Below are 14,995 nucleotides of genomic sequence, written 5' to 3' on the forward strand. Positions count from 1 at the left end.
ATAATATATGGGAAAAATTGATACTTAGGAATTTAAAAAATGGTTCAACATTTTGTAATAGGAGGAGAAGATAAAAAGTACATAAAATCAGTATTCTTAGAAAATATAAAATATAAACAAACAGATATAACTATAAATTCTACAGGATAAGTGAGAATGCCTGTTTAAACAGAAGTACAAATAAAGCTCTCTAGAATTCTCAAGAAAGCAACTGCCCCAATAAAACATCCCTAATACTACTCTTTGATGACTTTTACTGCTTCTCCTGTCATGACCACACCACCATTTTTGCAATACCTGCATATCTGTATTTTAAAATAAGAAGTTTTAAAAAGTCCATTGTATTTCTGTACACTGACAATACAAAAATTGGAAATGTAATTAAAAGTACTAAAATTATACTACATGTAAGGCATCAAAGAGCGTCCCTGGTGGCTCAGATGGTAAAGCGTCTGCCTGCAATGCGGGAGACCTGGGTTCGATCCCTGGGTTGGGAAGATCTCCTGGAGAAGGAACCAGCAACCCACTCCAGTACTCTTGCCTGGAGAATCCCATAGACGGAAGAGCCTGGTAGGTTACAGTCCATGGGGTCGCAAAGAGTCGGACACGACTGAGCGACTTCACTTTCACTTTCAAAGCATCAAAAGTAAAAAGATAAAATATAAAATAAAATAGTTATATATTCAATTCATAATTATGGAAAGAGTACTGGATGAAATTCATAACTCATTCAAAAATAGTAGGAAACGCCTTAATCTTAGATCAGATCAGATCAGTCGCTCAGTCGTGTCCGACTCTCCGCGACCCCATGAATCACAGCACGCCAGGCCTCCCTGTCCGTCACCAACTCCCGGAGTACACTCAAACTTATGTCCACAGAGTCGGTGATGCCATCCAGCCATCTCATTCTCCGTCGTCCCCTTCTCCTCCCGCCCCCAACCTTTCCCAGCATCAGAATCTTTTCCAGTGAGTCAACTCGTCCCATGAGGTGGCCAAAGTATTGCAGTTTCAGCTTTAGCATCAGTCCCTCCAATGAACATCCAGGATTGATATCAATAAATATCTACTGAAAACATCAGCATGTGAATTTTTAAAAAGCTTTCCCACGAGATAAGAAGTGCGCCAGAATCCCAATATTACCATTTAAATAATGTGCTGCTAGATGTCCTATCTAGGCAATATAACAAGGAAAAGAAACTAAAAGCCATAAATGTTGGAAACAAAGAGACAAAATTGCCTTTTACAATGACATAATTTTAGCACAAGTGCATACTCTATGATTTCATTCTATAAGCTCAAGAAAAGAAAAAATAATGTTTCCATTAAAAGTCAAGACTGTAGTTATCCTGAGTGGGTGGAGAATGGAAGGGGGAGTGAGGGAACTTCTGATGCTATGTTCCTCAATCTGTGTGTTCATTTTGTGAAATTTTGTTGGACTATGTGATTATTATTTGTATACTCCTCTCACTTCAGTTCGGTTCAGTCACTCAGTCGTGTCCGGCTCTTTGTGACCCCATGAGTCACAGCATGCCAGGCCTCCCTGTCCATCACCAACTCCCGGAGTTCACTCAAACTCATGTCCATCGAGTTGGTGATGCCATCCAGCCATCTCATTCTCTGTCGTCCCCTCTCCTCCTGTCCCCAATCTCTCCCAGCATCAGAGTCTTTTCCAGTGAGTCAACTCGTCGCATGAGGTGGCCAAAGTATTGGAGTTTCAGCTTTAGCATCAGTCCTTCCAATGAACACCCAGGATTGATCTCCTTTAGAATGGACTGGTTGGATCTCCTTGCAGTCCAAGGGACTCTCAAGAGTCTTCTCCAGCACTCTAAATGTATGCAATTCTTCAGTAAAAATGTTTATCTATAAAAGGTAAAAATAATAAAATGTTACTTAATTGAATAGTATTAAAATAAACATCTGGCAAGGTCAAAATAAAAATGAGGCAAAAAATAATTGAATTTTGGTAGCATAACTGTCCCCCACTTAATCCCTCTCCCAATACGCCAGGCTGTTAAAGCTTTATGGGTGATTTTGCTAAATTTTCTGGAAAATATATTTCTCCCCCTGTGCAAAAGTATTCCAGAAAAATAAAAGTTCTCAAGCTCATTTTATAGAACTTATGTAAATTCAATGCCAAATGAAAAAGAGAAAATAAATAAAATTATAAACAAATCTTACTAATTATTATGAAAGTTAAAGTCGCTCTGTCATGTCTGACTCTTTGCCACCCCATGGACTGTAGCCTGCCAGGCTCCTCTGTCCATGGAATTCTCCAGGCCAGAATACTGGAGTGGGTAGCTGTTCGTTTTTCCAAGTGATCTTCTCAATCCAGGCATTGAACCCAAACAGATTCAAAAAGATAACATTTTTACAAACTCAAGCCTGTATTTGTGTTCCTTTATCAAGTAGAATTTATCCTAGTATTATTTAACCAAAGATGGTTCAACTTTACAGAATTTCTCAGTGTAATATTATATTGAGCAGATTGAAAAAGAAAAATATATTATTATCCTAATATATGCAAAATATCACTTGATAGAATGTAAAGAAATTATCATTCTGTTGATATATTTCACAATTTGGCAAGAGAGCCACTCTCTACTGTTTAGAGTCAATACTTTCAGGTATAACTGAACAAAATTGTGAATTTACTTTTGAGTTTTCTTGTTCCCCTTTCTCGGAGAAGGCAATGGCACCTCACTCCAGTACTCTTGCCTGGAAAATCCCATGGAAGGAGGAGCCTGGTAGGCTGCAGGCCATGGAGTCGATAAGAGTCGGATACAACTGAGCGAATTCACTTTTTTTTTTATTGAAGGCTAATTATTTTACAATATTATATTGGTTGGTTTCACCATGCATTGACATGAATCCGCCCCAGGTGTACATGAGTTCCCCTTCCTGAACTCCCCTCCCACCTCCCTCCTCCGCTTATCCTCCCTTTGGGTCATCCCCGCACACCAGCCCCGAGCATCCTGTAACATGCATCGACCCTGAATTGGCAATTCACTTTCACTTTTCACTTTCATGCATTGGAGAAGGAAATGGCAACCCACTCCAGTGTTCTTGCCTGGAGAAATCCCAGGGACGGCGAAACCTAGTGGCTGCCGTCTATGGGGTCGCACAGATTCGGACAGGACAGAAGCGACTTAGCAGCAGCAGCAGTTCCCCTTTCTGCATATTCATGATGAAACGCTCGACATCCAGCACCTCTACTAGCATCTCTACAATCTTACACTCATTTTATTTTCAGGAAAAGAATATTTATATCAATCACACAGACGATGCTCTCTGCTTCTGCTTAAGATGGAATAGTAAGGACTGGATTTACTTTTCCTTATAAAGTAACTTAACATAAAATACACAAAACAATAGTTCTCAGAATCCTAGACATCAGGCATCGAAGGACAGCAATGGTCCCTAAGAGGAAAAACATTGAGTCCTACAATTGTCCAGCTTTTTGCTGTCAGGGATTTTTCCGGGTTGCAGAGATATACTTCTGAGAACACCTTCTGGTCCATTAGTAGAGATTTCTGTCACAAGAAAATCCTTCCAATCATACCTTAATAGCAACTCCTCCTGCAGATTGATAATGTCAACAATTGTTCTGTGGTTCTCAATCATGGTTGTGAATTACAATTACCTGAGGCAGTTTACAGTTAACAAAAGAAGAACATATTATTTGCATTTAAAAATCATTCCAGGTGATTTTTTAGTATAAGCAGCTTTCAGTTATACTTCGAGAAACACTGTATTATGTATTTAATTTACCTTATCTCAGAATAGGAAAATACGTTTTATAAATGGTTCCTCAAAACGCAAAGAAGTTCCTCTATTTGGAAGGTATGACTTCCTATGAATTGACAGTGGTGAATTTCCTGCAAAAGTTTAGAGTCTGTGGAAAACAGACACGGATGACTCCTTTCACACTAATTTTACTAACACATCAAATATCCATGTTTATGTCCAGACAGCTTAAATGCAGGGATTTCTCCACCTAGACTGATAATACAATGGTCCACATCCGTCTTCATGGATCTGGCATCAGCAACATGGAGAGCTGAGCAGGTATTACAGATGGGACATAGCCATTGGATAGTTTTATTAATAAAAAGAAACACAGGATTTAGCATATATTTGGGCACTTACTATGTGACTGAGTCATGCTAAACTAAATGAAATGTGTGTGCGCACATACATGTGTGTGCAGTAATAGAATCCAGAATCCTAGGAGATAGAAAAGCTGAAATAATAAGGGAAATATTTTCTGAATATCAAAACTTATCTAGGTTTTCCTCTCATTTGCTCTCAGAGCATATCATGTTTATTCCTATCACAACTTTAATTTAATAATATGCTTTGATTGTGTGCATAACCAACTTTATTCCACTAAACTGGAAATGTGTGTTCTTAAACACTCTATCTTCATTCTTAGTGCAGTGCATTAAATATGGAAGGTGCTTGACAAACACTTGTCAACTGAGTAAATAAATCTATGAATAGTATTAGCTATATCTTTGATGATGAAAAGAGCTATGTCCAAAATCTGTAAATCAAAAATTCTGTATTACATCAATAAAAACTAAGGAAATCAATCCCCAAACTTAGGGGATTGATTTCCTTTTAAGCTTTTTCAGTGTTCACCGAGGCAATGAACATGAACTTGGGCAAACTCCAGGAGATGGTGAGAAACAAGAAGGCCCGGCGTGCTGCAGCCCATGGGGTCACAGAGTTGGACACAGCTGGGCGAATGAGCAACAATGTTCACATATATGGGCATCGCCATAAAATTGACTGTGTCCAAATTTATAAAGTAGAAGCACAGTATTATCATAATAGCAAGCAAGATAACTATAGAGAAAATATCCCAAGGAAGAAGTTGTTTTCCTTCTATGTTCTTTTATTGTTTAGGCACATGCGTAGGATTATAGTCAGAGGGGAAAATAAAAGTACCCAGGAGCATGCTTTTACTGATTGACAACAATGTCCAAAATTATTGGAAGTTTCATCCAGTTACTCAAATAATTCATGCATTACCCAATTCGGTCCTTTGGCTTGATGTTTCCAAATAAACTTATGAGAAAATTGCTTGAATCCTCTAAACATTAACTTAGTTCATATCAAACTTAATTCTTGCTTATGATTATCTTTTAGGATCCAAAGACATTCAAAATTCAGCATAAGATCTGAATCTGTGTTATTCTGACAAACGCTTCCTAATAGATGACTCCTTAAGGGACAGCATCAACTCAGTAAGATGCAATGTTTATTAAAAACCTCCTATAGGTGAAGATTTATTAATTAAATAGTCCAGTGTATATCATATAGTAAGTTTATGTTTATACCATGAAATATGTGGCCATAAAATATTGATTTTCTCATGTTAAAATTGACTTCGATAATTCAATACCAACAGCATGCATTGTTTTTAAATAAAAAAGTTTAAATATAATACACATTCAAAAGAAAAAATAATATGCTGTTTTAAAAAAATTTTAATTGAGAGTCCCTTGTAATGCAAGAAGATCCAACCAGTCCATTCTAAAGGAGATCAATCCTGGGTGTTCATTGGAAGGACTGATGCTAAAGCTGAAACTGCAATACTTTGGCCACCTCATGCGACGAGTTGACTCACTGGAAAAGAGTCTGATGCTGGGAAAGGTTGGGGGCGGGAAGAGAAGGGGACGACAGAGAATGAAATGGCTGGATGGCATCACTGACTCTGTGGACATGAGTTTGAGTGAACTCCCGGAGTTGGTGATGGACAGGGAGGCCTGGCGTGCTGTGATTCATGGGGTCGCAGAGAGTCGGACATGACTGAGCGACTGCACTGAACTGAACTGAACTGAATTACTTTATAATATTGCATTGGTTTTGCCATACATTGATATGAATCCACCCCCGGTGTACATGTGCTCCCCATCTTGCTTTTTAAAGCAATATGATCCTGAAATTGTGAAGCAATTTTTCCTCTCAGGGTTTCAAAACCAGGACAAAGATTCACATGGTATTATTTACTCTCAAGCTACCTTCCCTGGGCCAAATATCTCATGCTATGAACCGAGAGCCCTTGTGTGTTGGACTATAATTGTGTGTATGTGTATATGTGTGTGTATGCTCAGTCATGTTTGACTCTTTGCAACCCCATGGACTGTAGCCCATTAGGCTCCTCTGTCCATGGGATTTTCCCAGGCAAGAATACTTGAGCGGGTTGCCATTTCCTTCTCCAGGGGCTCTTTCCCACCCAGGGATCAAACCCATGACTCTGGCATCTCCTGCACTGGCAGGCAGATTCTTTTCCACTGTGCCACCTGGGAAGCCCCACTGGACTATGATTAGGAAATAAAAATTCATTTTTAATCAATTTTGTTAGACAAATTTTTAAGAGAAATCTGGCTTAAAGAATGTGGAATTCATTCCAAGGAGGATGTGTGGAATTGAGTAAACATACGCATGCATGCCTGCTTAGTAGCTCCGTTGTGTCCAGTTCTCTGTGAACCCATGAACTGTAGCCTGCCAGGCTCCTCTGTCCACAGTATTTTCCAGGCAAGAATACTGGAGTGGGTAGCCATTCCCTTCTCCATAGGCTCTTCCCAGCCCAGCGATTGAATATGTGTCTCCTGCATTGCAGGCAGATTCTTTACCATCTAAGCCATTAGGGAAGCCCTGAGTAAACATATATTGTATGAGCAATTACATACGCATATATATAATATCACACACAAAATTATGTATATATTTTGTTGAAATCAGTAACTATTTCTCTATAATGTAACACAATACAAATTATACCAATGTCATGTCAGAATGAAATATTTGATCAGAATTATATTAAAGAAAGATATCTTCTGAATGAATAAGAACATATAACTTTTTGGAAAGCTGGACTTCAGTGAAAAGTCACATGTCGGTTTCTCAGTTTCTTCATAGATATTTTCATCTCTTTATTTCTCAGTGTGTAGATAAGAGGGTTCAAGAGTGGAGTAAAAAGGGTATAAAACACAGAGAGGAGCTTGTCCACAGAGAACCTACTAAAAGGCCACACGTAAATGAAAATGCAGGGCCCAAAGAAGAGTGTGACTACCATGATATGTGCTGAGCAAGTTGAGAGTGCTTTGGATACCCCACCAGCTGCACGCTGTCGGACAGTGATGAGAATAACAGTGTAGGAGATCAGGAGGAGAAGAAAACAGCTCATGGAAAGCAACCCACTGTCTAAGATCATAAGTATACCCAAGACATAATTGTCCAGGCAGGCAAGCTTGATCACAAGAGGAAGGTCACAGAAAAAGCTGTCCACCTCTTTGGGGCCACAGTAAGGTAAATTTACAGTAAAGGCTACCTGACTGATGGAGTGCACAAATCCAATGACCCATGAAACCAACACCAGCCCCACGCAAGTCCGCTGGCTCATCACTGTCATGTAATGTAAAGGCTTGCATATGGCCACATACCTGTCATAGGCCATGGTAACAAGAAGTACCATCTCAGCCCCTCCAACAAAGTGCAAGAAGAAGATTTGAGCCATACATCCTCTGAAGGAGATGAGCTTTTGATCACTAAGGAAGTCCCTGATCATCTTGGGAGTGGCAAATGAGGCCAACAATATGTCCAGGAAAGAGAGATTCCCCAGCAAGAAGTACATAGGGGAGGAGTGTAAATGGGGGTCAGATATTACAGTGACCACAATGATAAGGTGGCCCAGAACAGGGACCACATAGATCTCAGAGAAGAATACAAAGAAAAATTTTTGAAGATGCTGTGAAGTGCAGAGTCCATGCAACACAAATTCTGATATGGAGGAATAATTCTGCAGGTCCATTATCACTGGTCTCAGATTTTGTTCTGAATCTACACAAAGAAAAGAGATATAAGTGAAAGTGCCTATCATTTCCCAGGCACATGAAAGTGACCGATTAAGTGTGATCTAAATATAGTTTTTAAGTTGTAAGAGAGAACATAAAATACGCTATATAGAAGATTTAAACCGATTGCCTACCAACATATTTATTCACCCTTTTCAGACTTCAGTGTTTCCTTAGGGGCAGTTAGACATTCTGGGAGACTCCAGCATAGATGAGAGTTGTGGGAATATTTTTTTCTCCATTATCTATCCTTTGACCATGAGCAAATATAGAATCAATCATGTATAGAAGGTGAACCAAAAATCCTTGTAGGATTGAGAATATAAAGATTTTCTTAATAGTATTATAGTCTGTCCACCTGTCACTATGTTTAACTATTTTTAAGTAACAGACCTAAGAATTTGAATTAAAACTTAATTTAAAATAATGCCATCAATGACAATTGAATGTACATTGTCAAGTCTCCCCTTCTCTCCTCTGTTTTCCATTTACCTGTGCTGTGCTTAGTTGTTCAGTCATGTCGGACTGTTTGTGACTCTATGGCCTACAGCCCGCCAAGCTCTTCTGTCCATGGGGATTCTCCAGACAAGAATACTAGAGCAGGTTGCCACGCCCTCCTCCAAGGGATCTTCCCAAACCAGGGATCGAACCCAGGTCTCCCTCATTGCAGATGGATTCTTTACCCACTGAGCTACCAGGTAAGCCCCTTGCATTTACCTATACAAACTCAAAACAATATCTGGCAAAGACATTTGATGGGTGGCCATATCTACATACCTAAGCACCAACCAACATCTCTCACCAGAAGCCAAAAGATGAAGTAAATTTCATCCCTTCGAGGCAAATTAAAAGGAAAAATATTCTTCCAAGCTAAAAAGCATGATTTGGTTAAAAACATATTTGAGATGATATATAAATATAGGAAACCTGCCAGATTGTGAACCATTGTATATTCTGTTTAGTAAATTGGGGGGTGGTGACATTATTGTGCTTTATATAAGTTATAGAATGGCATTTATCATATTTTCTGTTACTGTCTTTGAGCAAAATTTGATCTAAATAGTAGCCCAATTATATACAATTTTAATGTAAAGCATGAATTTGTACCATCAGGGAGAATAGCCTCAGTTGAGGCCACAGGACTCTTTCCTAAACTTGGAGAAAACATAATTATCAAATCTACAAATGACAGAAATCTGGTGGAGTTCACTTATAAGATATTTTAAAAGGCTATAAAAATGGGCTGTAGTCAGCAAATTCTATATATGGAAAAGAGAGATAAAAGAGTATAGACTGATACCATGTTAATACAGATATAGACTATTATTCATGCACTTCTTTATAATTGTGTTTTTTATGCTTTATAATTATAATGAGAATATATTTTTTCTTTTATCATTTAGAAAACTGTTTTTGTCAAAAAATGAAAAAGGCCCTTATAGTATAATTTGTCATAATGCTTGTGATTAACTGAATGATAAAGAAGATCTGGTTCAGAAAAATTATGTCTTACTTTCCAATTAATATTCAACTCAAGATATGGCTTCCCAAAGAGCAATAGAGTTAGTATCTCTTCGGGTTAAGCCTATTTGGATTTTTGGGGGGGCCTGATTTGTTAACTCCAATTGATCAACTATAAAATACAGCCATTTTAAGTGTAAAAACTCTATGATATTCAGTAAATATATCTTCTGTACTAATTTACTCCTTCACACACTCACTCATTCAGATCATATCTATATAACACCAACAGAGTTTCCCATTCTCACTTAATTAAGTATATAGAAACCAACCAATATGAAAGAAAATAAATAAATTTATCTAAGATTTATACAATTTCCCTGATTCCACACATTTTTAAAAATTACTGCTTTTGTTATTTTTTTTAATTTGGTTTGGGAATACAAAGCTAATGGTCTAATTGTTTTTTTTATAAACTGTTTTGAAAAGATTTTAAGATGGCTTTCAATGAATGAGATTTTTTTTAGGACCTCTCAACAAAAATCAGAGCATAAAACCTATGAAATAATTTGGTGAGGGGGGTGTGCTGCTTTCACAATTATGTATAAGAGATTGCTAAGGTCAGTATTTGATTTAAAAATATAGCTTTGAGCTCCCCAGAAGTACAATGGGATGTATAGATCCCAATATTGATTTATCAAGAGAGATAAGCTTGTGTTTCACTTTCATCACAAGAGGAAGTTACTGTATAAACCAATTTGTAAAGTCATTGAATAGTTCTTTATGAAAAATTTTACAAAACATGTAGAACTGTCCTTTGTAAGAGTTTAATTATGTTTACCCTTTATAAAATTGAAAAAATAGTATTATAAAGTTTTTACAGGGAACTAAAGTAACACAGGGGCTTCCCAGGTGGTGCTAGTGATGAGGAACCCACCTGCCAATGCAGGAGACTCAAGAGATGTGGGTTCGATTCCAGTGTTGGGAAGACCCCCTGAAGTAGGAAATGGCAACCCACTCCAGTATTCTTGCCTGGAAAATTCCATGGACAGAGGAGCCTACATGGGGCCCCAAAGAGTCAGACACAACTGAGCGACTAAGCACATAAAGAAACACATTCCATGCTTGAAATATTCTAATGATATGAATAGGACACAATAGTAAAAATTTAAAATCTATAGGAGTTAATGGTTTTATCTGTTTTAAACCACTCAAATAGTACTCATCTCAACAGACTTTTGTCAAGATAATAAGGACTCAAAATTTTTTATTCCTCTTGAACTTTTATAAATATTTAATTGCAACACCTTTGTTAATAGACTGGGGTTATAAATTTGAAATTAAGTGCTTCGTGGACAGAGTGGTCATAAATCACAATTCAGGAACTCTTCATAAATATAGTTGGATTACCCTGACACCCATTGTAGCATACATAGTACAGACCATAATGGCAGTATCTTTATTGATATTTCTTCCTCTTTATGACCATGAAAAATGTCACATGTAAATCTAAAACATAACTATGTTTAATTTAGTGTTTTATAAAAATTAAGAGAATGAAAAGTTAAAATAATCAAATGGAAAATTCAGGAAACAAAAAATTAAAAAAAAAAAAAAAAAACACTTGCCGTTGAGTCAAAATGTTCCAGAATTAGATATTGGTGATGGATGCACAACTCTGAAATGTAAAGATACTAAAAACCATCGAACTGAACACTTAAAGTGAGTGAACTGTATGATATGTAAACTATATCTCAACAGAGGTGGGAGAGGGGTTCAGGAAGGGGAACTCATGTACACCTGGGGCAGATTCATGTCAATGTATGCAAAACCAATCAATATAATATTGTAAAATAATTAGCCTCCAATAAAAATAATAAATAAATAAATAAATAAAATAGATACTCAAAAAGGTAAAATAAGAAAAACTTATATAGGGTTCTAATTTCAGAGACCCTTTTATGATTTGCAAGCGCTTTTTAAAGATAATTAAACAATGTTGAATTTGTAATCAGGAAAAAAAAATGAGGTTGCATACCTACAAAAGATGCTTAAGTATAGCAATGAAGAAATTTAAATGTTAATACGCTTTACTCTAATCATTTAATATACAAGTTAAAAGAACAAATCAGTCTCTATCTGACTTTTCTGTTTAGACACACATTCACTTAAATATACATCCAGTGATTTTTACTAACCTGGAGTTAAAATATTCAGTACTGACACTGTAGATCCCTCAGTTTGAATTTTACATCTATTATACTTAAATAAAACTTTTTAAAACATACATATTTTAATTCCAGAGAAGATTTAATTATCTCTTCTGCCTCCTAAAAAATAAGTCAGAGAAGTATCATTTTAAGAAGATAGAGAACTTCAGATTTGAGTTTCCCTCAGATTTCAGACATTAATGTCTATATCCTCTTGCCTGTCAGATTAAGAATCCTTTAAAGACCAGCTATTTTTGTCTAATTATCATGACGGAGTCTGGGGAATAAGCCATCTTCTAGTGGAAATTGTTGGTAGTGAATCATGTTCACTTCCCCAGTTGCCAATGGAAGAAACATTTTAAATGTCTGTCAGGTTATAAAATCATAGCTGCAATTACTTTAATAAGTCAACTAGAATAATAAAGCATCATTATCTAGTTTAAAAAGTATAAAATATACTTTTGGTTGGTGGTTTAGTCACTAAGTTGTGTCCGACTTTTGCAATCCCATGGACTGTAACCTGCCAGGTTCCTCTGTCCATGGGATTCTCCAGGCGAGGATACTGGAGTGGGTTGCCATTTCCTCTCCAGAGGATCTTCCTGACCCAGCAATTGAACCCTGGTCTCCTGCATTGCAGGCAGATTCTTTACCAACTGAGCTATGAGGGAAGACCTCAAAAATATGCATGCTTCTTGCTCAAATAGTCAAATTAACAAGTTACATTCTAAAAATATGCTGAAGATCCAGCATAACACTTTGGAGAAGGCTCATTCCTACCAGCAATATCAGATTTATATATAACAAAATATTTGCTTTCTCAAAGTCAGATTCATATGATCACCTCTTTTCTGGGTTACTACAGATCATTTATAATTAGTGTCCCACTTACTTACCCAAATCATTTTAAATTAAATCAAGTTTCTTATTCTAATGGTTGTATGGTTGCAAAAATCCTAGAATGTTCTAATGAATGGTAATCACATTTGCAACTATCTGCATATCATTGAATTCCATATTAGACATATATATGCAGTCAAATTTATAACACATTTTTCTTCCAAGATAGCACCTGCATGTAATGAAAAGACCAGTTCCAAACTGGTGTTACATAATTACAGTTCACTGAAAGGGACAATAAAACCTTTCTAAGGTTCTGTTTCTCTATTAGAAACACAGAAAGAATGGTTGCTAAATAATGATTGTAGAAGTAGACGACATATCAGTGTCACTTGCGTCTGAAATGTAGCTTTTATGTGAGTACAGCTATATTATGTAAAACAACTACAGAGAAACTGTGACAAATCACAGAAGTGGACACTTGATACAGAGGTAGGGAAGGATTTACTAAATGTGATAATTAATTATACGTGTCAACATGGAGAGTGTCTTTGGATGAGACTGATGTTAAATTGGTGAACTCTGAGTAAAGAAGATCACAATCCACAATGTGGGTGGGCCTTATCCAATCAGTTGAAGGCTAAATGAATACTCTAGATTATCCTCTAAATCTTTGAGATTGAATAGAAGAACAACAATCAAAAAAAGAAAAAAAAAGTCATCAGCTTGCTTGGGATTCCAGCTTGCCAGTCCACACTTCAGATTACCTGACTTGCTAGGGCTCCAAATCACATGAACCATCCCTTAGAATAAATTTCTTCTCTTCTTGTCCGTTTTCTTCCCTTCCCTCTCCTTTCCCCTCTACCGCCGCTTCTCTCCACAATGGAAGAATTCAGATAGTAGAAGGATAAATTATCAAAATATTTAAAATTAAAAAAACATTTTGTATTTGAGACATCATCACAATAATATTAAAATCCAGCTACAAACTGGTTAACTGTATGTCTAAACTTGTGAATCATGTAAGCTTTAACTGCTCAAGTCCTACTGGCCAAAGGGTCTTTGGGGGCTGACATCCAGCCTGTGCCACACCCTTCCAATGAACCATTTACACTGACCAAGCCTGCGTCTGCCAAAATGGAATCACAATTTTTTTCCAATCCACACAAAGTTCCAGAGTGGGTATTATAGCCCTGATCACAAAGGCCTAATATCTTCAATATAGAAAAAAATAAATAAATTACAAATCAGTAAGAAAACTTGAAGAGAAAAATGAACAAAGAGTATAAGAAAATTATTTTTTAAATGAAGAGAATAATAGGCCAGTGAACATTAAACATCTTACTTCAATAAATGTCAAACATAAAAATTAACAAGATATCACATTTATTCACATACAAAATTTGGAATAAACACACCACATCCTTGATCAAGTATGAGGTATGTTTTAGTCAGTTTATTTTTCCAGGGGAAGCAATGAGTTCAGGTTCTTCCTATTTTGCCATCTTGGACTCCTCTGTCTTCAGCTAGTGTTTTGACAGAGCTTTTCTGAATGTAAAGAGCAGGTGAGAGAGAGAAAGGGAGTCGAGGAGAGAGAGATTGAGAGAGGAAGACAAAGAGAAAGAAAACACAGAGAGGGAAGGAAGAAAGAACCACTAAAACTTTGCAGATTGGCTCTGTGCAGGAACACGTATTCAGTGCTTAAACAGGCCATTTACAACTTTGCCTTAAGCCTTAACTTTCTGTTTGCACTTAGCTTAGAGACCAGTCAGAGTTGAAAGCTTAAAGTCTTCTCATGTCTTTTTAAATTTTTTTGAGCGTATATCTCACTCTGGTCATGCATGTAACTTTCTAATTCCTCAATGTACCTAGTCACTTTTGAAAGAGACAATTTCCCAAAGAAACTCTCCCCAAATTTGTTCCATAAGTTTTGGTGTTCTATTGTATACCTCAACAGTAAACTTTTGTCCAAGGTTGCTGCGGATTTTTTATTTGCATTACAATGTTTTGAGGAATGTTGTCTGCTTTTCTATCTTGAGTGAGTTACTAGCTATGTGAAATAAAAACAAGTGCTACTCCTTCAGGTAGCCTAAAGACAAGTAAAGGTAGAGAAATAATATTTTAAGAATAACATCTGCTTTGTTCCCTCTAGAACTTTAAGTATGTCATTCCACTAACTTCTGGCATCTATGCTTTTTGATGAGGGACGAACTGTAAACATATTGAGAGTAACTTGTGTGTGATGTATGAGTATTTTTTTTTCTGGATTCAAGATCCATTACTTAGTATTTAACAGTTTGACTAATATGTATGTAGCTGTGAACCTGAATTTATTAAGGTCACTGAGGGCTTCCCAGGTGGTGCAGAGGTAAAGAATCCACCTGCCAATGCAGGAGACGGAGGCAATACATGTTCGATCCCTGGGTCAGGAAGATCCCCCGGAGAAGGAAATGGCAACCCACTCCAGTATTCTTGCCTGGAAAATTTCATGGACAGATGAGCTTGGCAAGCTACAGTCCATGGGATCGCAAAGAATTGGACATGACTCAAGTACTGAGCACTCACACATGAGATTTTTTGGCATATATATTAGTGTTTCTCATCAAGTATAGGAAGGTTTTGGGT

The 14,995-nt window shown here is 37.0% G+C and overlaps 1 protein-coding gene across 1 annotated transcript; it reads right to left on the bottom strand.

The window, feature by feature from the left end:
- Positions 1-6,886: 6,886 nt before the first annotated feature.
- On the bottom strand, positions 6,887-7,819 carry LOC148776938 (olfactory receptor 4K14-like). Its single transcript, XM_088840428.1, has one exon. It carries the CDS (start codon positions 7,817-7,819, stop codon positions 6,887-6,889), a length of 933 nt encoding a protein of 310 aa, XP_088696554.1.
- Between the last annotated feature and the right edge of the window lie 7,176 nt (positions 7,820-14,995).

The sequence above is a fragment of the Moschus berezovskii genome, chromosome 9 (genome assembly GCF_049115385.1).
Source record: "Moschus berezovskii isolate FMDL1 chromosome 9, NW_MosBer_1.0, whole genome shotgun sequence".
Classification (NCBI taxonomy): Eukaryota; Metazoa; Chordata; class Mammalia; order Artiodactyla; family Moschidae; genus Moschus; species Moschus berezovskii.

What these genes read in the sequence shown, in the direction of transcription:
- LOC148776938 (XM_088840428.1), bottom strand. Translation starts at nt 7,819, where the DNA reads ATGGACCTGCAGAATTATTCCTCCATATCAGAATTTGTGTTGCATGGA.